This window comes from Rhinatrema bivittatum, chromosome 9 (genome assembly GCF_901001135.1).
Source record: "Rhinatrema bivittatum chromosome 9, aRhiBiv1.1, whole genome shotgun sequence".
Classification (NCBI taxonomy): domain Eukaryota; kingdom Metazoa; phylum Chordata; class Amphibia; order Gymnophiona; family Rhinatrematidae; genus Rhinatrema; species Rhinatrema bivittatum.
In genome coordinates, this window is record NC_042623.1 from 202,119,642 (window position 1) to 202,146,420 (window position 26,779).

At 44.3% G+C, this 26,779-nt stretch overlaps 1 protein-coding gene across 1 annotated transcript in view; it reads left to right on the top strand.

Moving 5' to 3' along the window:
* The window catches only part of DIPK2A (divergent protein kinase domain 2A), a 113,427-nt gene that overhangs the window by 69,115 nt on the left and 17,533 nt on the right, over positions 1–26,779 (top strand). Inside the window, exon 2 of the mRNA XM_029616203.1 lies at positions 17,195–17,498. Coding sequence (XP_029472063.1) covers positions 17,195–17,498 — 304 coding nt within the window. The remainder of the gene's footprint in view (positions 1–17,194; positions 17,499–26,779) is intronic.

Consider the following 26,779-nt stretch of genomic DNA (forward strand, 5'->3'; position numbering starts at 1 on the left):
GCAGGGGAGCCTCTTCCTCTGCCTCCTCTCCGGGACCTTCTACGTCAAGGTCCCATCCTCCACGCGGATCCAGCTCAATTCTCTCTTACGGTCTGGCCCTTGAGAGGGCTAGACTGAAGAAGAGAGGTTACTCGGGGCCCGTGATTGATACACTCCTCCGAGCTCGCAAGTTTTCCACATCCCTCACCTACGTCCGGATCTGGAGAGTATTTGAAGCATGGTGCGACACTTATGGCACCAATCCCCATGCCACCACCATACCTATCGTGTTGGATTTCCTGCAGGATGGGCTTCAGAAGGGTCTCTCCCTCAGCTCCATCAAAGTTCAGGTTGCGGCACTGTCTTGCTATGGTCCCAGGAGGGATGGCAAGACCATCGCCAAGCATCCAGATGTTTCTCGTTTCCTGCAAGGGGTCAAGCATATTCGTCCGCCACTAAAGTGGCCTGTGCCCTTATGGAACCTTAATCTTGTTTTGGATTTCCTCGCGGGATCCACCTTCCGACCCCTTCGGGGCTTATCTCTCCGGTCTCTCACCTTGAAGTTGGTGTTCTTGCTGGCGGTGTGCTCCGCACGACGCATTTCTGAGCTACAAGCACTGTCCTGCCGTGAGCCCTTTCTACGGATCACTCCGGAAGCTATCCATCTTCGGACGGTTCCCTCCTTTCTCCCTAAAGTGGTTTCACAGTTTCATCTTAACCAATATCTCCTTGCCTACCACGGTAGGTCTGCAGAAATCTGAAGAAGGCCGTTTATTACGCCATCTCGACATCGGCAGATTGCTGCCCAGGTATCTGGACGTGACACAAGACCTGCGAAAGACGGACCACCTGTTCGTCCTACACAGCGGGAAGAAGCAAGGTGACGCAGCCTCTCGGCCCACCATTGCCCGCTGGATTAAAGAAGTTGTCAGAGCAGCCTACGTGGAGGCTGGGAAGGCTTCGCCTCTACAGGTTAAGGCTCATTCTACCAGAGCGCAAGCAGCATCTTGGGCTGAATCCGGGATGCTGTCGCCGACAGAAATCTGTAAAGCAGCGACGTGGTCCTCCCTTCATACCTTTTCCAGGTTCTACCGTCTGGATGTCCAGGCCAGGGAGGACTCTGCTTTTGCAAGGGCGGTACTACATGGTCCTCAGGCAGCCTCCCGCCCCGGCGGGGAGTAAAGCTTTTGTACATCCCATTCGTACTGAGTCCATCTGGCTACACGCCAGGAAATGTTTGGATTACTTACCTGGTAATCCCCTTTTCCTTAGTGTAGACAGATGGACTCAGCATCCCGCCCAGCTGCCTGTGTACATGGGTTTTACCGATTCCAGGTAAGCCATGGCATTTGTCTTACATACGGGCATACACTCTACCAGGTGTCAGCGCCTTCCGGTTGGGACTGCTGGCGGTCTCCAGCCACTGTCAATCTGTTAGGGGGGTCCTGTTTTCACTTTTTCACTTTTCACTGAGCGTCAGTACACACATCCATAACAGCTTTTGCAAGGAAGATTACTGAATCGCTGCGCTTCCTGTGGGGCTATATACCCCGTGCTGACGTCAGATCCGTCTCCAACTGCTAGCACGCGGATACTAACCCATTCGTACTGAGTCCATCTGTCTACACTAAAGAAAAGGGGATTACCAGGTAAGTAATCCAAACATTCTGTTCTAAAATACACAATACAAAGACAAGTATCTAAAATATTCAATCCAATAAAATTAATCATGCTGCCTCATCCAAAAGCTTGACTAAAATAAACTGCCTTTAATTGCTGCCAGGGGATGTGGTTAGTGCAGTTAGTGCTGCTGGGTTTAAAAAAGGTTTGGATAAATTCTTGAAGTCCATTACCTGCTATTAATCAAGTTGACTTAGAAAATAACCACTGCTATTACTAGTATCGATAGCATGGGATAGACTTAGTGTTTGGGTACTTGCAGGTACTTTGTAGCCTGGATTGGCCACTGTTCGAAACAGGATGCTGGGCTTGATGGACCCTTGGTCTGACCCAGTATTGGAAATTTCTTATGTTCTTTATAATCCTGCTGCAGCCTCAAATCAATTAGTTTATTCCATTCGTAAGGGAAAACTCATCCTTTAGTTGAAACCTTCTTGAACTTGTTTACTAGGTGGACAACTACCTTCAGACCTTAAAGAACGACTCTGTTTATAAAATGTAATGTCTTTCAATACACAAAGGGAAGAAATATTTAACAGTTTAAAGAGAGGTCACTAATCTAAACCTGCACCTCCATTTAACTGGAAGCCAATGTAAATCCCTAAGTATTGGAGATATATGCTCTAACTCTCATTACTGTCTGGACAAGGATGGCCGGCATGATGATAGCTTTGGCCAGTCTGTACTACAGAATCTTTCAGCTGTAGAATCCATTGTTTGGGTTCAGGCTATCTCCCTCTGTTACCAACAACACCATTATTGTGCCCATTGGCATCTGTTAGATGTCTGTTTGGGAGTAGCCTGTAACTAGGAATTCACCCCTGTCTGAGGACTACCATCCTCCTTGTCCTAGGAGAAAGCAGAGTTGCTTACTTGTAACAAGTGTTCCTCTAGGACAGCAGGATGTTAGTCTTCATGAAACCCGCCTGTCACCCCGCAGAGTTGGGTTTTTCCTAGGTCTGTTTTATTTTTTCGTAATTCTTTTTTTGAGACTGGAGAGGGATCCCACGTGGATAGTGGCATGCTGGGCACATTCAGTATGCCAGTCATTTTCTAGAAATTTGACATGTTGTCTGTGCTGGGCTCCATCTGATGTCACCCCATGTGTGAGGACTAACATCCTGCTGTCCTAGGAGAGCACCTAAGCAGCTCTGCTAAATTAATAAACCTGGTAATATTTTTTAATCCTTTTTAGGATCTTTTTTTTTTTTTTTTTTTTTTTAGAACAGCAATCTTTCTAGTCTATAGCAATTGCATGTTGTGGGTTTTTATGGGTTAAACATTGGTCTACCACTGCTTTACAGTGTGTAAAATAGGTGGTAATTATGCAAGCTGGTGCATCAGGCTATAAGATATCTACTGTTATGATCTCCCAAAGGAACATGAGAATTGTTATAAAGAAAATTGTAACCAGTAGACTACATGAACAGTACAGAAATGAATCATGAAATAAATACCAAGTGAAAATAACTTTGAAACAAGAGTATAGAATCCAGTCCTTGTATAAAGGTACTCTACATATTAGACCATTGTTTCTTTCCCAGAGAGGTTTTTAATATTTTCAAAAGAGAATAGTTGCCTTCGCCTTCTGATCAGTTTCTTGTGTTTTTGTTATATGTATTTGGGTGTATTGAATTAGCTGCAGACTGATTTTTTTTTTTCTGTACTGATTGTAATTTCAAGCAAGACTATGTTGCTAAGTAGCACATTTTTGTTCCTGCAGTGCTGTTCTCCTTAACAAAGGCTTTTGAGGTATTGAAACTGTGTGTTTATTTCACTGTAGATGAGGTGCATAGATGTGTGCTGGCCTTGAGTCTATAGGTGACTTTGAAAATGAGCCTGAATTGCTTAATAATGAGCCATCTACAGCATCTCATTTAATTAAGCATAGACTTGAACATGTCCATTGCTTGTCTGTGGAAAAATTTGTTTTTGTATTCGGCTGATTTGTCAGACCCTATCTCTCTCTCTCCCAGTCCCTGCATATCTCCATTTTCCTATAGAGCATGCTTTACTTTTCAATCAGATTATTTAATTCCATGCTTGTTCTGGGCTTCTTTGATCTCATGCATCCCCTTTTTCAGTACTAGGCTTCAACTGATTTGTATCGTATCATATAAAGACATTGCAAATAAAAATGACTAACAGTAAGGATGATCATTCTCCCCTTCCCTTTTAGATCTGGAGCTGTGCTACATTATTTAACCAGCAGGTGTCTGATAAAGTATATGGCTTATTAACTTTGAACATCTGTACAAGATTTTATTTTGTTAATTTCTGTAATATTTAATCATAAAATAAGATGTGAAGACTATATGGGGATGATGAGGAAAAAAATTAAAAACAAAAACCCTAAATAACATTAAATCTAATCGGCTGTCTTTGAATATCTCTGGTTAAGTTGTCCGGCGATGTGTGGCCAGATCACTTGAGACTTAGGCTATATTCGGACAAATATAGCAGGGTGGCTATAGTGTGTGCTTAAAAAAAAAAAAAGTGTGGCACGGGCCTGATGGCCTGATTCACTTACACTCAATCGATATCTGAAAAAGGGACCTAGCTGAGCCCCACAATTCCCTCCTAGTTAACTTTTAACACTTACTCCCTCTCCCTCCATCCCTTCCCCGGTTGGCGAAAAATATATTTCAAAGCCTTTTCCCTTCACCCCCTTGCCCTAATCTTAACCTCCCACAGAACTGGTATCTCTGGAAACCCCCAGGGTCATGATACCCTAAGGCTGCCCCACTCCCAGGAGCGGTTGTAGTGTACAGAGATCCTGGTAGCTGAAAGGGGTTGCTAGAAGTATGGATGGGTGGGAGGAGGAAGGCTGGCAACCATACCCTGAGACTTTGTGTGTGTTTACTAGGAGAAGATTGGGGGGGGGGGTGACTTGGCTCAATAGAGCCTCTTTTTTCATATATTTGGTGAGGATTATGAAATCAGATTATCTAGCTTGTGCTGCACACTTTTACGCTGTAGCCACCTAAATGGTAATATTCCTTTTAACAAAGCCAGTTAAGCCTCAAGTTACCTGATCACATATGGCTGGATAACTTTAGGCCTACTCTGAGGAAACCCTAAAGTTGTCCAGCTAACTTAGCTAATTTTCAGCTGTATCCTACTATGTTAGCCCGATAATTAAGCTCTTACCTGAAATGCCTCTCTTTATCTGGCTAAATATTATCCAGATATGTTCCCTAAATATTCAAAAGTTGGCATTTAGCTAGCTTGTAAGTTCTGTCAAAATGCTTTTGAATATTGGCCCCTGTATTACTTTGTGTGTACCTTTTGTGGAATATGTTTGCTGATATCTTTTGAGCGAGCTAATAAGGGAAAATTTGAAAATAATCTTTTCAACATCAGGCTTTATAAAAGTAATTTTTAAGCTAAGCCTTAAACAACAAGCTGACTATGCCCAGGAGATTGTGCAGAATCTGTTTTCTTGAGGTACTAATCAATTTGTTGGACAGCTGGTGGCAGGGTCAGACAAATGAAGATGGTGCTTCTGTGTTTAAATGCCCAAGAAAATACTTATCTAGAGAAAAGGCCCTTGCATTTTTTTAATGGTGGTTCACTGTTATATTCCAGCGCAATAGAATCATGGCTAGCACATTTTTTGGTATTCAAAAAATATTTACTCTGTTTAGATAGCAAATAGAGAAAATGTTATAGTGATTAGAAACTATTTTATAGCAATCTAAGTCATAGCATCAATTTCTTTATATAGATAGAGAAGATAAAGAAATGAGGAACCAGAGTGGAATCAGGCTTCTGGCACTAACCTTTAAAAAGGAGAGAGCATAGCTTTTAAACTAGATGGGGGAAAGCTGACAGTCGTTCAGAAGCTCATGGTTCGGAATGTTGTATCTTTGAAGGATACTAAGAAAACAGGGAAATTAGGACATCCCAGTAGAGAGGTTGCAATAAATGTCAAAGTGGACCAGGAGTTTTTAAGTAAAATGCAGAAAGATTCCAAATTAACCCTGTCAACTGATCAGCAGGTGGTTAATACAAACAATGAACATACTTTGAAATGTCTATATACAATTCTAGAAGTCTTAAAAAAAAAATGGACGTGTTAGAGCTTATAGAAATAGATGATGAGGTAGATATAATTGGCATCTCAGACCTCGTGAAAGGAGGATTATCAGTGGGACACTGTAATACCAGGGTACAAATTATATTGTAATGATAGGATGAATCACATTGGTGGAGGGGTGATTTTAGTTACTCCAGTATTGACTGGGTAATGTCATATCAGGACATTCTAGAGAAGCAAAGTTCCTAGATGAAATAAATGAATGCTTCATGGAGCAGCTGGTACAAGAACCAACAAGAGGGGAAACTATTTTAGACCTGGTTCTTAGTAGAACACAAAATTTGATGCAAGAGGTAAGTGATTGGAGCCACTTGGCAACAGTGACAACAATATCAATTTTACTTAACTAGAGAGCACAAAAAAGAAATCTACTGCGACAGCATTTAACTTTCAAAAAGATAACTATGATAAAATGAGGAAAATGGTTAGGAAAAAACTGAAAGGAGTAACTGCAAAGGTTAAAAGTTTAGCTTGGGCATGGAGGTTGTTTAAAAATACTATCTTGGAAGCCCAGACAAGATGTATTCCATGCATTAGAAAAGGAAGGAAGGCTAAACTACCTGCATGGTTAAAAGATGAGGCAAAAGAGGATATAATATCTAAAAGAACATCTTTAAAGAAATAGAAAAGGGATCCGAATGAAGAAAACAGGAAATGATATAAGCCCTGGCAAGTCAGATACAAAGCATTGATAAGGAAGGCAAAGAGAATTTGAAAAGAAACTTGCTGTGGAAGCAAAAACTCATAATAAAAACTTGCAGGTACATTCAAGGTACAAAGCCTGTGAGGGAGTTAGTTGGCCCCCCATTAGATGATGGGGTAAAAGGGGCATATAACATCAGACCACTGGGTCCTCTCCATTGTCTGCCAGGGGTTACAGTCTACACTTCAGCTGGCTCCGAGACCTCTCCCCCATGTCCATCTTGGGGTTCACCTGCATAGTTGGCTGTTCTTCAAACAGAACTCTCCACCCTCCTCACAGTGGGCATAGTGGAACCGGTCCCCCGCCATCAACAGGGCCGAGGTATTTCCTCAGCCCGAAAAGGAATGGCAGCTTGCGCCCTATTCTCAACTTCAGGGTGTTGAACAGGTTTCTCGTAAGAGAAAATTCAAGATGGTCTCTCTGGGCATGCTGATCCTGCTCCTCCGAAGAGGAGACTGATTTTTTGCTCCCTCAATCTCAAGGAGGCATATGCACATATTGCGATTGTCCCTGACCACAGGAAGTACCTCCGCTTCATGGTGGGGAATGCACATTTCCAATGCAAAGTGCTGCCCTTTGGACTGGCATCAGTCCCCCTCATCTTCACCAAATGCTTAGCGGTGGTGGCTGCCTACCTAAGACGCCACTCGGTCCATGTGTTTCCATACTGGACAACTGGCTGGTCAGGAGTGAACTCCCACTCTGGGGCCTTGCAAGCTCTGGCCTTGACAGTACAGACCCTGCAGACTGGGATTAGTTAACTTCCCCAAGTCGCACCTCTTATCAGTTCTCTCAGCTGGACTTCATAGGCACCAGGTTGGACACTGCACAAGCGAAAGCTTTCCTGCCCAGGGACCATCCGATCTCCCTTGCCTTGCTGGCCACCTTCGTCTGCAAGAGCAGGAGGGGTGCCAGCCCATCTCCTGCTCTACCTACTGGGCCACATGGTGGTCTCCGTTCATTAAATCCCTTTTCCCACCTCTGCATGAGAAGCCCACAGTGGGCCTTGCAGTCCCAGTGGCAGAAGACATATCAGGATCTAGAGGCTCAGATCACTGTCATGGATCCTCTCAGGGTATCTCTGGCCTGGTGGAAGTTCTCTCCAATCTGGAACGCAGACTTCCCTTTCAGCCCATGTTGCCCCAGGTGACACCACTGATGCTTCTCAGGGGTGGGGAGCCCACAAGAACGGCCTGCACACAGGGCCTTTGAACAGTAGCCGAAGCACATTGCCAGATAAACCTTCTGGAGCTTTGGGTGATACAGTACACCTTGTGGGCATTCAGCAATCAGTTGTTGTCCAAAGAACTTCTGATCAGGACGGACAACCAGGTCGCGATGTGGTACTTCAACAAACAGGGCAGCAAGGGCTTGTGCCTCCTCTGCCAAGAGGCGGTGCAGGTCTGAGACTGGGCCCTCTCCCAAGGGATGAATCTATGGGCCTCCTACCTACTAGGTCACCTCAATGTGCTAGCGGACTGTCTCAGCCGGTCCTTCCAACCACTTGAGTGGTCCTTCAACCCAGCGGTGGCAGCCGACCTGTTCCGCCAATGGGGTATGCCGGATGTGGACCTGTTCACCTCCTCTCTCTCAACCACAAGGTGAGCAGGTTCTGCTCCCTAGTAGCAGGGAATGGCCATCCGGCCTGCAATGCCTTCTCCCTTCACTGGGGCAGAACCTCCTGTATGCGTACTCTTCTTTACCCCTCCTCTCGAAGACTCTCAAAGCTTTAGCAGGACGGGATGACCATGATCCTTGTGGCACCCTCCTAGCCTCAGCAGGTTTGGTTCCCACTTCTCCAGGACCTGTTGGTGCAGGCGCCTATTCTGCTGGGGACAGCACCCGACCTCGTATCACAGAACCAGGGCACTCTGCATCACCCGAACCTCCAGGTACTGGCCCTCTCAGCTTGGGAGTGAGTAATTCACCAGCTATCACAGCTCTTGGACTGTTTCCTGGGTTCTGGTAGAGTCCCGGAAACCTTCCACCAGGAAGTCCTACAGCTCAAAGGGAAAACGTTTTTCCATCTGGTGTGGGGGGCATGGGTTAGACCCCCTTCTTGTGCCCTCTCCCCTGGCTGCTAGACCACCTGTGGCACTTATCTGAGTCTGGGCTCCAGACCAGTCAGGATGCACCTCAGCACTGTCAACGCATACCACCGAGGTGTTGCTAGTATGCCCACTTCGGTCCAGCCCCTAGTTGGCCATTTCATGTGGGATCATGTGGTACCCTGGGACCTCAATGTTGTCCTGGTGAGACTGATGTGCCTCGCTTTGAGCCACTGCAGTCCTGAGCCCTGAAGTTCCTCACCTGGAAAGTCATATTCCTGGTGGCGATCAATTCCGCTCGCAGGGTCAGTGAGCTTCAGGCCTTGGTCACGAACGCACCGTACACAAAGTTCTTCCATGAGCGTATGGTTCTGCGTACGCATCCCAAGTTTCTGCCTAAGGTGGTGACTGATTTCCACATCAACCAGTCTATCGTTTTACCCACCTTTTATCCGAGGCCTCATTCCCACCCAGGGGAACAGGCTCTCCACACCCTAGACTGTAAATGGGCTTTATCCTTCTACCTAGATCGCTCAGTGAGCCACAGACAGTCCACCCAGCTCTTTGTGCCCTTTGATTCCAACAGTCTAGGGAGGACGGTGGGAAAACAGACGTTGTCTAGCTGGCAGATTGCATTGCCTGCTGTCACGCGCAGGCAGGCTTTCAGCTAGCCGGCAGAGTAAAGGCTCACTCTATGGCAGCACCAGTGGCTCATTTGCATGCAGTCCCTGTCACGGAAATTTGCCGGGCCACAACCTGGAGCGCTCTCCACACATTTGCAGCTCACTACTGCCTTGACAGGGATAGCCATCAGGATAGTGCCTTCGGTCAATCTGTACTATGTAACCTGTTCCAGGCCTGAACCCAACTCTCTCTTCTCATGCTTTTTGTGGGGCCAGAATGCCCCTTGACTCTTCCCACAGTGCCCCAGTTGTGTTGTGCCCATTGGTACCTTGTTCAGCCGCTGTTGGTCTTTCCGGTTAAATGGGGCAGTCTGTAGCTCTGTACTCACCCTTATGTGAGGACTACCATCCTGCTTGTTCTAGGAGAAAGCGCAGTTGCTTAGCTGTAACAGGTGTTCTCCTAGGACAGCAGGATATTAGTCCTCTGGAATCCTGCCCACCTCCCCACAAGGTTGGGTTCACCTTCAGTTTGTTTTATTTTTTCGCTAGTGTATTTTGCTATGTTTACAAGACTGAAGGGGGACCTAGCATGGACGCTTGGATAGTGGCAGGGTGGGCATGCTCAGTCTGCTGGTCAGAGCTTCTAGGAACTTTGACAAAAGCTTTCCGTGCTGGGCTTCATCGGATGTCACCCACATGTGAGGACTAATATCCTGCTGTTCTAGGAGTGCACCTGTCACAGCTAAGCAACTGCCTGACCACCCTTGAATCAATTAATGACCTTAGTTATGTATGTGTTAGCTCTTGTGGGGGTCATGATACTGAGCAAAAAAACTTTTTGGTTGGTTTCTGGGGGAAGGGGGTTGCCGTTATCTATACATATTTTATAAATGCTTAATACTGCATTGCAGTGCATCTTTCCCTAATCATTACAATGCTTTTGCATGTTTTTGTTTCTGGGCAAAAAAGAATCCCAATATGGATTACTGAATAGTTTGAAGTTGTATTGGGTTTTATTTGTATGACTGTTGCAAAACATTTTTGATAATTTGATATTTTGTGTGACCATAGGCTTCAGCTGTATCTTGCCTTTTGTTGGGAGCATTTGCATGCTACTGTATTTACAGACATAAATTGCCCTGTATGAAAATTATCCTCCCTTAATAGGTCTAAAAGTATATACAGCATTCCACAGCTCATGTAGTTTGAGACATTTATGCAAGGCATTTCTGGGGTTGTGTTTTGGATGGGATTGGAGTTTAACATAAATAATTTGTGGATTCAAGTTGTAGGCTAAAGAGGTTGAGGCTCTTCAGCTTGGAGAAGAGATGGCTGAGGGGGAGATATGATAGAGGTCTATAAAATGAGTGGAGTGAAACGGGTAAATGCAAATCTGTTTTATGCTTTCAAAAAGTACAAAAACTGTGGGACATGCAATGATGTTACTAGCAAATAGGAGAAAATACCTTTTTATTCAATGCATAATTAAACTCTGGAATTTGTTGCCAGAATATGGGGTAAAAGCTGTTAATGTAGCTGGTTTTAAAAAAAAGATTTGGGCAAGTTCCTAGAAGAAAAGTCCATAACCATTAATAATGTGAACTTGGAGAAATCCACTGTTTGTCCCTGGGATAAGCAGCATGGAATATATTGAATTTAGGCATCCTGCCTGTACTTGTGACCTAGATTAGCCACTGTTAGAAACAGGATACTGGGCTTGGTGGGCTTGGTGTCACCCAGCATGGGAAAGCTTATGTTCTTATGTATTTTCTGTAGAAGATCTAGATGCACAAAAAGTAGGTCCTTGGATACTTTGTACCAGCAGCCAAGCTTCAAAGGGGAAGGAAGTAGGTGTACTTCTTGAAACTGGTGCAAGGTCTGAAAGTAAAAAGCACCTGCAGCCTTTGTTCCAAAACAGTTTTGAATATTTCCTGCTATAGCATGTGCTCAATGTACGTTTACACACAGGATTCTTCATAAATTGATCATTTGAAGGAGAGTAATTATGCTTTAGCTTTTTTTAAAAGTGGTTTATATTTTCCATCATGGGAAACACTCCCTTGTAACTGCTCAATAAATTATCAATCCAATTAAATTTTCAGTTCACTTGCTTTTGAAGAGGGTGTTCTGCTTCAGCTGGGAGCATCCATTTTTATGTCAGCAGCAACAGAGCAGTCTATAATACTGTCATATGCCCCACTTTTCACAATGGAGCAAGGTGTGCTGCAGCCATCTATCTTCTAAGACAAGCAGGATGGTAGCCCATACACAGGGTGATATCATCGGATGGAGCCCGGCCGGAACTTTTGATCTAAAAGATTCTAGAGCAGTGGTTCTCAACCCTGTCCTGGGGACCCCCCCCCCCCCCCCCCCCCCCAGCCAGTCGGGTTTTCAGGATATCCACAATGAATATGCATATGAGAAAATTTGCATGCTATGGAGGCAGTGTATGCAAATTTTCTCTCATGCATATTCATTGTGGATATCCTGAAAACCCGACTGGCTGGGGGGCTCCCCAGGACAGGGTTGAGAACCACTGTTCTAGAGCTTTTAGCATGCCCTACTGAGCATGTGCAGCTGTAGTCATCACCCTGCCCCCTAGGTAGAGTCCCTCAGCCTCTTCTTTTCTGCGGAGCTGTCATCTCGGTTGTGGAGCTCGGGCTCTTTTTTTTTTTTTATTATTAGAAAATGTTATTCACGGTATTCAGCTTTGCTCTCTTCTTACAGTTTTGTAAGTGATTTTTTTCTAAAGCTGCAGCTGTTCTTTCTTGTAGTTTATTCTTTTTCTAATTTTCTGCCAGCCGCATGGTGGGTTCTCCCCTGTACAGCCTGTTTAAAAAAAAAACAAAACTGCTCCTGCTGGTTTTTGTATTTGCGTCCTCTTTGCTCTGTCTGTTTTCCTCTTTTCCCGCAGTGCTGCCTGGACTATGCAGTCCTTCGGTGATCCCTGTAAGCTCTGAGCCTGGGGACTCGCTTGAGTTCTACCTGGACTAGAGTTCCATGGCAGTTCACCGATCACTCTGCATCAGTGGATTTAGATGGTGGAAGAATTGAGGAGCGTGCCGTTCCTGTGGGGACGAGAGCTCGTCTTTTCCCACGTCTCGAGGAAGTAGTCTCCACGGGTGAGAGCCGTGGATGTTGTTACTTCCCCCTCCTGCTTGCCAGCCTTAGGAATGCAAATCTCCCTGGAAGAGGGTGAGTGGAGCCTAGGCTATCAGCTTGCTGCCGCACTTTGGTGCCATGCCCATGAACTGTTGCCCATGCACAGCTGTGACCAGTGCACCATTCATCCGCATTGTCTGACGGGGCCCATCTTTAAGTACCATGGTCCCTTTGATGCCATCGAGATCCAGGGTCACCCTCGTTGCATCAAGGTGCGTGACTGCTCATGATCCCACAGTAGCCTTCGGTGCCATCTGCATCGGTGGAACTAGAATATCGCTGCACTGGTTTGGGCATTGAGGCCTCTGTACCCTCTGTGCCATGCTGCTGTGACGTGGCTCACTCAATGGCACAGTGCCCTCGGTTCACTCGATCCCTCTGCACTTTCGGGGCACTTGACCCTGCGGCACAGTGCCCTCTGTGCACTTGCCACAGTTGGTGCCCTCGCAACTCTTGTTATCTTGCTACCGTCACTGCACTCAGTGCTTTGGTGACCAAGGTACCATCGATGCTGCCGATGCCCGCAGGGCCCTCGAGGCCAATGAGAGCCTTGATCCATCAGTGTGTTTATATCCACCCTAGGGACTGGCAAGGTCGATGCAATGGCAAGCCCTCGATGCTCTCGACCCTTCTAGGTCATCGAGGTGCACAACATCAGTTCCAGCATCATCATGATGTGGTGGTGCCCAAATACCATTAACTCCCTTGAGGCCATCAAGGTATGGGGGCCACTGGAGAGGCCTTCGGACCACCAGTGCCTCTCATTACCGCCTAGCCTACATCAAGCCCAACCAACCAGGCACTAGATTTGCCATTGAGCGACCTTGTTGCCACTGTGGCCATCGACTGCTGGGACTCTCTGAATCCCCTGCATGGCCCCTGCAGCCCTTGGGGGAGGGGGGGGGAGGCAGGTGTTCTTGGCTTCTTACAAATCGAGCACAGGGGTGACCATCTACTTGAGGCACCCTGGTTCATCTGTACACAGTGGCCCAGTGCCCTCGGGGCTCCTGGGTGGTATCCACTACAGAGCATTGGGAAGCATGGAACTGCTCCTTCAGCCAACAATCCCAATATTGGGGGGCCCCGCCAAGATGTGCACACCATCAATATTAATGGGCACTAGCGAAACTCTAGTCAGCTGTAATGCTTGCGGGGCCATCGAGCTCACAGCATCGACACCACCTGATAAATCAGGGAGCCGAGGGATATTACTCTTGGCATTAACGGTCCTCAGTTCAGTTTCATATTGATGGCCTGTTGGGGGGCTGCAGGGCCTCTCCCTGCAGACATCCATGGCTCTTTGGGTGTCTGAGCCCTTGGGTGATCGTCTGTGGTCACCTGTGGTGCCAGGAATGGAGCTATTTACTGGCAAACTGCTTATAGACCTCAGGACATGTCTGCAGTCCTCCATAAACACATGTGCTCAACAGGGACTTCGCTGCCGTCATTCCCTGTGGGTCTCGTAGATAAGCCAGTCTCGTAGGTAAGTCCACCACAGTTTCAATGGACCACCTCCCGTGCCTTCTCTAGTACTGAAGGGGACGATGCCATAGACTGCTATCCTCTACCATGCCTTACCTAGAGCACCAATGGTGCTGGGGTTGCCATTGTCACACTGTCTTCTCCACTCCAATGGAGGAGTTGAGGCCTTGACACACAGCTTGCATGGTTGGTACAGATAAGGCATCTGTTCCGAAGGCCTTGGTTGCTGCCAGGCATTATTCTTCCTGGCTGTGCAGTCGTCAGCCAACTAGAGTTCTGCCATCTTTCGGCATGGTCTCAGCTTTCGCGTCAGTCCGTACCACATAGTGCTGAGGAGCACTGGTAGGTGAGGTGAAATTACACACTCTGTGCTTGCTCGTGGGACGGTGGGTAGCCACAGACTTGGGCACATGATCCTCAGTCCTTGCTGGGGCATGGGATTTCTCCCACAAGTTCAGCACTCAGGATCATGGGTGTCCCACCATCCATGGATGGTTACTATAGCATGAGTCCGCCCAGAACGCTTTCATAGTAGGGCTTCCAGTTGCCCTCTGTTGCCTGGACATTGGTGTGTATGTGTGTGTTTTTGTAGATTGTTCCCTCTGGGCAGTCACAACAGCTGCAGGACTGACCTAGGACTGCACTCCTAGTCTGATTCTGAGGTGAGTGGACATCACGAGAGTGGCTCAAGCGTCCTCTCCTTTCTCAGCAGAGTAATACATCTTTCACCCTCTACCATGTTCTTGTGGAACAGTCCCTGGGGCTCTGTCCCTGATAAATGTTTTTTCTCTGATCTGGAGCCCCAAGCTCCTGAATCAGCATGTCTCCTTGGTGGACAGGGCTGAGGAGCGGCATCTGCGGTCGTTGGACCATCTTCAGCTGGGGCCTCTCTGGGGATTGCAGATGACCTCCCCTATCCAAGGCTGGCTACCTGTGGTGGGTTGGTCACGGTGCCTCAGCGATCAGTGATTGTGCCTGAACTTTCCTTTTGGGGGGGGGGTTGTTAGGCCCTGATCCCGCTGCTTCCCCCTCCTCCCTGGAAAGGGAGACTCGACTGGGTTCTGGGGCAACCCTTTTGAGTTCCTCTCTCGATGCCTGACAAGTGATGGCACTGCTCTGACTTACCCTAGCCCCAAGAATAGTTGAATTCCACTCTCCCTTGGGTGCTCTTAAGCTGATGCAGGTCTATCCATGAAGGAGTTTGTCCAGTGTTGCTCCTGGGTGATCTTCCAGGTTTATCAGGAGTCACTTTGGAAGCTGCTGGACTCTGAGTGTTTTCCTTAAGGATTGCTATGGTCAGTCATTCTTGCTTACGGCTGGACGATTGTGCCTTTCGCTGTGACGATTGTGCCTTTCGCTGTGACGATTGTGCCTTTCGCTGTGTTGCCATGTCCATGGCTGAGGGCGTTGGGGGCCGGATACCCCACAACAGAGGCACTGCCCTTTGCTCGCAATAGTGTGCAAGCTGTTTTTCCCCTTCTTCAGGATCACCCTGTCTGCAGACAGAGTACTCCTGGGTCATGCAACGTTGTAATTGCTGGGCCATGTGCTCCCTTAGAAGGGGAAGTTTCTCCCCTGGGGTAATCGCTCCACTGTTTCAAGAAGACGGTGCTCTATCTCAGCAGGTTACTCCCTGCTGGTTTTGGCAGTGAGTTGTTTGCTTGGGGTTGATAAATAACTGGGTGACTTGTGCGTGCTCTGGCAGTCCTCCAGTCTGCCTCCTTGAGTTCGTCACTCCTTCTGATTTCTGATTGGATTGTCGAGGGGAGGGGAGATAAAGCTAAGATGTCTGGCATATCTCTGTATACCTGCAGGTAAGGATACACCACATTTTTCCATTTATTTTCACCATTCTTTGGCCAGTACTGCCTTGGTTTTTTCTCATTCTCTAGGTTGCCCAAAGGGCCTTCCTGCTCCTCTTGCAAGATTAACCTGTTGTGACAGGTGCTCTTAAATGAGCTTCAGGCCTATCTCATCGCCCTGCTCGGGAGTTTTTGGGCTACAGGTTTGTTTCGGGGATTCTCTCATATCCCCTGAAACCCTTGACGCTGTCCTGCACAGTCAGCTACATCTGATGCTTTGGCACGCAAGGTCTGTCACAGGCCTTGCTGTGATTTGCTGCTTGTTCTTTAAAGCGAGGGGTGGGTTTCTTCTGCCCATTCGGCCTACCAGTCATACCTGGACACTGTGTTCTCCAGGCCGTTGGCTGTCGGTGGTAGACAATCTCTTCTGGAGGGCTCTCAGACCCCAGTTTGTTTTTCAGTTTTTTCACACCGAAGGAAACTGTGCGGTTTTTGTCCTAGAGTATCTCTTGTTTACATCTTTGGGTCTTTCCTGTATCCAGGAGGATCTAGCTCCACTGTTTTTGTCAGGAAACCCTGCTTGCTATGTCTTCTGTGATGTGCAGTTACTTCTGTTTGCAATTGTATCACTCCCCTGCTTTAGGGATCCCTGCTACACATGGGGATTTATGTCTCAATCTTTTTCTTGGCTTTCTTTGTAGAACCCAACTCTTCTCTAGCCTGGTGAGTCTGCTGCCTCGCAGGCAAAGGTCAGAGGTGGTGATCCAGAAGTGTGCGGTTTACTGCTTTGTCCTGCTCAGACAGCTTGTAGCTTAGTATTCACCCATGTGTGAAGACTACCATCCTGCTTGTCTTAGGAGAAAGCAGAGTTGCTTACCTGTAACAGGTGTTCTCCTAGGACGGCAGGATGTTAGTCCTCACAAAACCCTCCTGCCTCCCCTGGGTGTTGGTTTCTCCATGTATTAGCTATACCATGGACTGAGGGACTCTGCTTAGGGGGCAGGGTGATGACTACAGCTGCACATGCTCAGTAGGGCATGCTGAAAGCTCTAGAATCTTTGAGATCAAAGTTCTATGCTGGGCTTCATCCGATGATGTCACCCATGTGTGAGGACTAACATCCTGCTGTCTTAGGAGAACACCTGTTACAGGTAAGCAACTCTGCTTTCTGTTGTGGTACAAAAGATACTGGGGGGTTACCTTTTTGAAGTTGTTTCCATTCTGCGATTTTGCATTTAGCTTTCATCTAAAATGTAATGTTCAGTCTTGGTTACTTTCACTTGAGTAGGCAGAGTTGCAGTTTGATTATGAAAGTACTCTTGAGTTGCAATGCTTAGTAGCTACAACAAACTCCTTATATTGGGTTTTTCTTGCACAATTATACAATCTATTCAGTCTTAATGTTTTCAAGTAACTAGTTGCAAAAAACTGTTTAACAGCATGGCACTTGATATAAAGGTTCGTTTTGATTTCCGGTTATTCCATTATTGTGATTAAAACCAAATACAAAATTTTGAATCATTTACAATTTTCTTTTTTTTTTTTTTTCCAATTGCTGGATGTATGCATTCTTTAATTTTATCTTAGTACTAAACAACAAATGTGTTTATCTGCAGAGCTTTCCATCAGATGAGGGCTGGCCTTTTGCAAAGTACTTGGGAGCATGTGGAAGAATGGTGGCTGTAAATTATGTTGGAGAAGAACTGTGGAGTTATTTCAATGCACCGTGGGAAAAACGAATGGACCTGGCTTGGCAGCTAATTGAAATAGCAGAGCAACTTACTAATAATGACTTTGAATTCGCACTCTACCTCTTGGATGTCAGTTTTGACAACTTTGCAGTTGGTCCTCGGGATGGGAAGGTTATCATTGTAGATGCTGAAAACGTATTGGTAGCAGATAAAAGGCTAATCAAACAAAGTAAGTCGTATTTTTTTTTTTTTTTGTTTCTTTTTGACAACTTGCTGCATATGTGTAGAGGAACTGTGCCATGAAAAGTTAAATTAAAACTGTACAGCATGTTTAAAATATATAATCAGACAAATGGCATAGTATTAGGAGTTCTTGAATATATTTACAGAAATAAGCAGCTGCATGAATATTCAGATTAGCACTCTGAAATTGATTTGTTTCAACTTCTTAATAGGATTATTTTCATTTGTATGGGATGGATAAAAATAGTATATTACCTCGTGAGGAATAGCTAATGTCAGATAGGTGATAGTGTATAGGAAAACACTTCCTGAATAGTAATCCTTCAGATGGACATACCCATTTCAATTTTAAACTAAGGCTTTGAGAGCAGTATGTAAAAAATCATATTTATGTCAGTTTTGTTACTGTTGCCAAAACAAAATGAGAGAGCATTAAGAGTTGGAAGAATCAAGGATTAATTCAGGCCTTATCTTTTTTTTTAAGGTGGTAAAGTTTAACCTGAGATGGTGATGGTAACTTCTTGAGAATCTTATTTTTAATATAATTTTTTTTTAAGGTTGAGCAGACACCAATGCAACATATATTTTTAGATGACAAAATATTACTCTTGTGAAGAGTGCATGTGCCTTGAATAGTTTATTTTTTCAACTTTTTATTTATGCATTTTAGTTAGAATCAAGAAATACAATCTTGAAATAGTAAAGGAAGAAGGAAAAGAAATTCATAACCAAAGGAAATACAAAACACTTTCCTACAATTCCATAAGTCCAGTGTAAGGGATCCAATTACAAACACAAAAAGGGAAAAAACCCAAAAAGAGGAACATGAAGCAAACGGTGTTAGAGCATTTATAAATACAGCGAGTAATATATCCAATAAACAGGGTACTCAACCATCTAAATGAGGAACGGACTGAGCTAAATCAGAACTCCCTAACAGTAAGACAGAACTCAGCCACTCGCTTGTTGACTGGAATCTCTCGGAAAGAACACATCACCCCCCAATCCTTTGTTCACTGCATTGGCTCCCAGTCCACTATAGAATTCAGTAGAAGATCTTATCTATTTTACATAACTTAATATACAATGACTCAACAACTTGGCTCTGCATCTTTCTCAGTGTTTATCAACTGTGCAGACAGCTGCAGTCACTACATATAAACCTGTTGGAAATTCCGTCAGTGCACTTGGCGCGGCTAGATATTACCAGAAAACGGGCCTCTTCAGTACGGCGGCCCCACACTCTGGAATTCGATCCCAGATCACTTAAGACAATTATCATCCAACAAGGAATTTAAATGCAGTTTAAAAACTTACCTATTTTCTATGGCATTCAGCTCTTCTTCTACCACCCAATAGGTCACTTATGGGCACGTTACCTTCTAATCTTACCCTCCCCTAAGCGCCACTCCATCATTTTAAGTAGCCCCATCTTTCCTAAAACCTTCTTATATAAGTTTTGAGTTTTTATATGTATCTTATGTGTATGTATACTGTACTATGTAAACCGTTTTGATGAACTGTTTGTTTCAAAAGCGGTAAACTTAAAATAGGTTTATCGGAAAGAAAAAAAGATAATTGAGAGAATAAAGAAAACAAAGGCCTTTATATTTGCATGGAAATTTCAAAAGAAAAGCAGCACCAATCTGCAAAACCCTTGGTCTCGTCAAGAGGAACTGATGCCTCCTCTTTTTTGTTTGCCTGGAGACATCAGGAAACACACTAACAATAGAATGAGGAAAAGGGCTCAAGACGATATTTGGCAAAAAAAAAAAAGTCCCAAAACCCAATCGCGATCAAATTCAAAAGCAAAGGTAACCATCATAGTGGCTGCCTGTACAAGGGCAGAATCTGAGGTCTCTAGTAATGTTAAATCCTTTGGAAATTAAACAATCCATGGCTTTGTATGCCTGTTTGATTATCCTTTTTAAATGGGGGCAAATAGTACTATTCAGAAAGTGGTGGAACCGCTGCCTCAGGAACCTTAAGATGTTCCATTAAATATATTTTAAACCTATCTTTTGCAGAAACATGTGAAAGTTTAGGAAAATTTATAAAACCAGGATTTTGCCCATGAATTACATTTTTCAGCTTTTCAATTTTATACTGAAGCAATTGATTTTCCTTTAATAATGAATCTTGAGTAGATTTCAAAGTTTGATTATTCTGTTTGACTTCTGCAATTTCTTTCTGAAAAGAAGCTTTTCATTTTTCCATAGGGGTAAGACTATTGTTCATAGTATTAATTCTATCAACAATAGGAGTCAACTGGAAGTTATAGCGTTTCCAAGATTTACTATAGCCACCCATATAGAATCAAGGGTAATCTCTTGAGTCTTACCAGAGCCGGGACATACATTCTCTTCAAGGGATTCAAAACTGGAGTGGAGATTTGCTCTTCTGAGATTTAAAAAAACAAAAATCTTCTGTTGGTGAGCCACAAAGCCCCCATCAGGACCCACACCAGCTTCTTTTCCAGGGCTCACAGGGAGTCCTGACTCCACATCAGATTCCAGGGCTTCAGCATCATTGGCAATGACCCCTCCTGATTGGGGATAAAGATGTCGACATGTCCGAAGGGGAGGATGGTAATTCCAGACCTGTCTCCACCTCCAAGGGCAAACCACCTGATTGATGGCCCCGCTGATCGTGGGCATCCATAGGGCCCGAAACAGGGGAATCCAGGACTGTGGGGTAAGTCCTTTCTTTAAGCCAGCATTTTCGGGCCAAATGCGGCATCGCAAAGGCAAAACTAGCTCCGACGTGAAAAGTAGAAAGACACCGTGCTCACACAGCCTCGATCAGCAGCAACCATCTTGGATCCCAGTTAATTATTATTTATCCTGAATATGAGAGTGATGCATCTTCTGGTCATCTTATTTGGGAGAAGAGAGGAATGTGCCTCTAAAGCATTTAATGCATAATACTGCATGTTTCTAAGTCATAACTGAAGTAGTACAAGTCATACTTATCCTTGTGCTCTTAAATTATTCACTAGTAAAGAATCCAATATTTAAGCACATATATTTTTCCCTATAGGACCTTCACCTTCCTTATGCCAACATTTTTATATAGAAGCTTAGGGTCACCGCTACCAAAGTAAACTATGGAGAAAGCAAATTGTTTTGATAAACAATCTTGGTCATCTTAGGGAGGCCAATGGAATAAAATCCACACACAAACTGGAATAAATGTTATTTTTTTATCGCCTTGTGTTAAAAACATGCTTCTCCACAGGAGTGTGAATATTCTTGCTGGCTCACAGCATAAAAATCTTAAGTAGGTTTTGTGATGCCTTCTGTCGAGCAATGCCTTTTTTCCCCCAAATAGTTTTAAAATGCTATTAGAATTATGAAGAATATGATTGGCCAAAAAGGAATAAAAGTCTCTGCATGAATGAAGATGTGATAGATGCTGAATACTGTTGCAAAAATATTTTTATAACCTATTCCAATACAAAGTTACATAATAGAGCGCCTTTTATTCCAGAATAATTGGGATTGGGGTCATTCTGGAAAATGTACCCCCTTTCAATATTTTAAAAGAAGAAACAGAGAAATGGCTACTCAAAGAAAAAAAATGGAGTATTAAATATAGCAATAAAAATGGTTTTGAAATTGCATGCATGGAATTCCTAAAAGTCCATTTTTTTTTTTTTATTTTGGAAACTAAGGACTCATGTGAGGATTTCTAGCTGGTGGATGTTGTGACTTCAAGAACATGGTGTTTGGTTAAAGTAAGAGAAGGGGTCTTTCCAGGGTAATCACTTCATAAGTAGCAGCATTATTAATCATGTCCATCTTTTTCTTTCTGCCCCTTCAAATCATACCAGCTGCATTGCATCATATCAAGACCAGTTAGTGAGGTGGTTGCTTGATGAGTTGATGACTTATATGAATCACAAATTTCTCAGCGGGAGACTTGTAAGACGGATATATTTTAAAAGATGCACGTGCGTGTCCATGTGGTTGCGGTTCCCGGCGCGTGCATTTGCGGACGGGGGTGTGCAAGGGGCGAATTTTTGCAAAGTTTGCACGGTGATGCAATCGGACCTTCCCCCAATTCCCTCCTAGTCCGCTCCAATTAAGGAGCAAACTGGGAGGGAACTTCCCCAACCCCCTGCCTTACCTTTTTTCCCCTTCCCCTCTCCTCCCCAGCCCTTAAACTTAACCTACCTTTTCTCAATTTTTTTCTTATTACTTGTTGCTTCTTGGGAGCAGAAGTAATTTATGCGCGGCTGTCTGCGCATGCTTACCCGGAACAGCGGCTAATGGCCGCTGTCACGACCAGCCTCCGTCCCTCCCCTTTTTTCAGAGCCCAGCACTTGTGCGTGTGTGGCCGGGCCTTTTTGGAATTGCACACAGGGCCCAGCCACGTACAGAAGTACCGATTTTTGCACGTACCGGGCTTTTAAAATTTGGCCGATAGTTTGTAACCAATGCAAAATTGCAGTGAGATGCTGGAAATTTCTTCCACGAACATGGCTGAGGGCCAAAAATTGTGCCATGTATGGAGTAATTTGTCAAAGGCATCATGTGTGTAAAAGCACACGTGCGTAAATAGCCTGTTTTTGCATCTGTTTTATAACCATTGAAAGCATGTGCATGTCTTCAGTTTTGCATGCAGATTTGTCTGCAAAAAAAGAGGTAGTCTGGGGCATTCTGAAACGGGCCAAGAAGATGCAGAAGCTAATTTATAACAGATTTACATGAATACATTGAACAATTTATTTGCAATTTTATACCTGCTAATTATCAAATGCAATTGATATCACTCAACTTTTTTTTTTGGGTGGGAGGTCTCTGTGAACTGGGTGGAGCAGTTCAAAGTGAAATACTAGGAGGGTCTCTAAAATATGCACATATACTTGAACAATACTTGTGCAGTTTCACAAAGTATACCTGCCTCCATGTATAAATCATTGTTTTATATGCTCATGTTTGCTTTTGCCTGTAAAATATACGTACATATGTTTATGAACTAGGTAAATGGTACGTGCTTTCAATGCATTGCAAATCTTCACGTGTACTGAAACATGCGTACTTTCAGAGCTGCACTGTGGTATTTTATACAACTATGTAGCAACACATTTATCTCCTCGCCCCCCTCCCATCGTAATATCCTTCAACTGGCAGGGGAAAAAATGTGTGTGCGTAGGGGGGGTGTGTAGCACTTAACATGCTACTGCTTTCTCCTTTGTCTGCTTCTTTCTCTAATTGGAAACGCATAGAGCCCTGGTAAAAGGAGGAAGCAGAAGCAGTACTGATCGGAATTTTCTTGCCGGTTGGAGATAAGATTGTTCAGGCCAGGGAGTGTAGGGGTAAAATATGAGAACTTTGCAGCTGCATGCAGTAGCAGCAACTCTTGTCCAGTGCAACTCTTCTCCCTACCGATGTCTCTAGCTGGCCAGTAAAAAAATAATTTTTTTAAATCTGTTCTTTTGCTGTACCTCACCTATTGGGGAAACACTGCTCTACTGTATTATGTCCTGCTGTAAGATGCTTGGTAAATTTCCCCAATAAAAGGTTTTTTTTTGTTTTTTTTTTAACCTAAGCTGGTAACTTCAGACCGGCACTAGGGCACACAGTGATGTGTGTGCGTCGTTGCGTGCCCAGAGAACGGCCATTTTTTTTTAACTTGCACGTTTATATGTGTACATGTTATAAACTAGCCTGGCTTGTGTGCACATGTGCAGCACATTTTATATTGATGCACACATGGGAGCGCAAAACACACTTCTGCCACATAAATCGGGGAATTTTAAAAGATGTGCGTGTCCATGCCATTGCTAGTTTTACCAGTTCGTCCGCCAGTACATCTAGTTAACAGCTAGATTCTCCAAACCACCCTGGTTTGATAAGTCTACCCTCCTCCCAGTTACCCGAGACCCTTTAAACCCATCAGAAATGGCTTGATTGTTTTATTTTATTACTTCTATAGCAGAAGTAAAGTTATGCAGTAGGGGACCTCTGCACACCGGGGCACTGTAAGTATTTATGTGCACATCTCTTGGCTAGGCCCTGAAATGCCCATGCCCTACCCATATCTTATCCCTGTTTGTTAACTTTGCAGATGTGTACGCAGCAGGTTTTCCATGCATATCTGGGCATTTATAAAAATAGGATCGGCACGCGTAAGCCCGACTTGTTCACACATCCCCTAAGTGATGCACGCACTGGGCTTTTCAAATTCACCTTTAAGAGTTCAACAGGCAAATTTGTTCTTAAAATATTCATATGTATTATAAATAGACCTTAAAATATTTAACATTTCTTTTATATAAAATTGGATGTGTTTATGGAAGAAATTTTGAAATAACCATGAAGATCATTCATATTTCAAAGCCATTTTAGACTTATAACATGCATAATTCCATGGGAATTGTACATTACTAATAAAGAAGTCTGTGTGTATTGTTACATTTTTGTTTAATGAATAATTGTTTTATGTAAACAATTTGACATCTGTATAGTTTCTAGATTATTAAAGATGTAAATTTTTTTGATACAGTATTTTCTAGTTCTCTAAGTTTCGATAGCACACAGTGCACCTTCAGACTGTTGCTTCCTCTTGTGCTGATCACATACTAAAAGCAACATCAGAATCTTTCCTTTTCTTGTATGGCGTTTTATGCGGCAGTTAACGATTCAGTTTTTTTTTAACATGATAGGATCTGTTTTACAGTTTATGCTACTTATTCAGTTATTGTACTACATAATTAAGACATTTTCTGGCACAATCTCTAACTCCACCATGGACTTCCATTTTATTAAGTTGCAGTAGGTTTCAAATATAGGCAAAATTGGTATTTTGAGACATCTTACAATGCTTTCTGCAACTTTGGAACTGTTTAAGAAGATAAGAACTTGCCATACTGGATCAGACAGATGGTCCATCAAGTACAGTATCATATTTTGAACAGTGACCAATCCAGGTTACAAGTATCTGGCAAGATCCCAAACAGTAATTAGGTCCCATGCTGCTGCATCACAGTGATAATGGCTATTACTTAAGTCTACTTAATAACAGGTTATTGACTTCTCCTCCAAGAACTTGTCCATTCTTTTTTAAACCCAGTTTAACACCCATCACTTCTAGTCTGAAGTGCCTCCGGCATAATGTGGCATCCCAGGAACATGGCTGAACTTCTTGCAGTTCCTGAACCCTTGGACTTCCTGTAATATGCCCTGTCTCACATCTTGCGTAGTATAAACAAAGTTTGGAACTACCACTCGATGCCTCTGCAGTAGGTCTCTTGCTTGTTCTGCAGTGCTAGTTGCTCCAACATGTTCGTTCCTTGCTCCTGTGTGTTCCTGCATTGTTCCTGGTTTGTTCTTGTGTGTTCCTGCCTTGCTTCTGTTTTGTTTGTGTTCTTGTCCTGTCTTTGTTCCTGCCTTGTCTGCTCCTGCTGGATCTGTTGTGTTTTCACCTCTGGCTTGTTTTCTTATTGCCTTGTCTTTAGCCGGAACCTTGACTCCGCTTTGCTCTCTGCCTGCCTCAGCCTGGCCACCGACCTTGCTTACTTCCACCTTCCTTGTACCCAGCCTAGAAAGTTCTGCTGGCCACCAGAACCTGCAGGCTCAACCCAAGAGGGAGGGGGTGACTGGTCAGGCAGAAGATTGCCTCATGGCACCTGTTAAGGCCTATCTTGTGCTCATAAAAGATGGGCTGCTGTTAAGTTTATATAGCCTAAGGGCTCGCTATCCTTGCCCCTTAACAGATGGCAAAAGCCATGAGCGCTGCTGATTTGCTGGCGCTCCAGCACTTGCAGGGTTTGTCTTTACAAGTTCAGCAGCTTAATGGTCTGTGCATACCACCCATGACTTCTGTTTCCCCAGTGCAACAACTGATCATGACATTAGGTATATGCCTCTGTCTTTCACCACGCTTTGGCCGACAGGAGCAGGTTTCTTTTGTCAGCAAAAAGGACTGACGTTTTTAGACCCTGTATTGATTACCACAGACTGAATGCCATCATGATTAAGAATAAATACTATCTCGCATCTGAGCTATTCGATTGATTACAAGGTGCCAAGGTCTCTTCCAAATTGGACCTCTAGATCTTATCTGATAATGATTAGAGAAGGTGTCAAATGAAGGCAGGCATTTGAATATCTAGTCATGCATTCTGCCACTCCAACACCCCTGTGGTTTTTTAGAACTTTCTAAAATACATGTTCATGGACTACTTGTAATCGTGTGTTGGTATACATGGACAATATCTTAATCTTCTCTAAAATCTTTCCACAGGATCGCTGTTAAGTAAAACCTCCTCCTCTGTCATTGGGAGAGCAGATTTATATAAAATTGGAGAAATGTTCCTTTGAGCAATTGGAATTGCCTTTTTTATTTTTTAGGGTACATCTCATCACAAGACCTGAAGATGGACCCTATTAAGCTCTCGGCCTGAGGGAATTAAAGCACTGAGGTTGGCAAATTACTATCACTAATTTATTCCCCACTACTCAGCCATTACAGCCCCTATCACTGCCCTCACCTGCAAAGTGGCATTCAAAGGGGCCTTCGAATCGGCATCAGTCCTTCAGCACCCACACCTGGACTGGTCCTTCTTCATTGAAGTGGATGCTTCCTCCCTTGGAGCCAGGAGCAGTAATGTCCCAGGCAGCATCTGATGACAAACTTCACCCTTGCACCTCCTTTTCCAGAAAATACTCAGCTCCTGATTCCCAGTGATCTCATTTTTCTCAGCAGCTAATAGCCATCAAGCTCACCCTTGAAGAATGGTGATACCTCATGGAGGGAGCCAGACACACCCTTTCACTGTGCTCACTATTCACAAGAACCTCCTCTACCGCCAAGAGACTAAATCCTCATCAGGCTTGTTGCTCCTTGTTTTTCAGCAGGTTCAACTTCTGCCTAGTCTTTCCTCCTGCTGAGAAGAATGCCAGAGAGGATGCCATGTCCTGCTCATTTGATCCATCCTATACGGGGCGGACACCAAGGAGTTCGAAAGACCATGGAGTTAATCTCCATGGTGCCGATATTGGTGGCCTCTGATGACCCAGGATAGCAGAGCATATGTTGATTCCTTCCCCCAACTGTGTTCACAACAAGTTATCCCCACCATGACACCTGGGGTCTTCAACCCTTTTCCAGTTCTGGACAAACCTTGGACTCTTATCTGATTTCATCACTGACCTTCTCTCATCTGATGGCTTTATCGTAATCTGTCACGTGTTTTAAAAAAAAAAGGCACACTTCATCCCTTTACTGTCACTACCCTTGGCAACTACTTTGGCTCGTCAT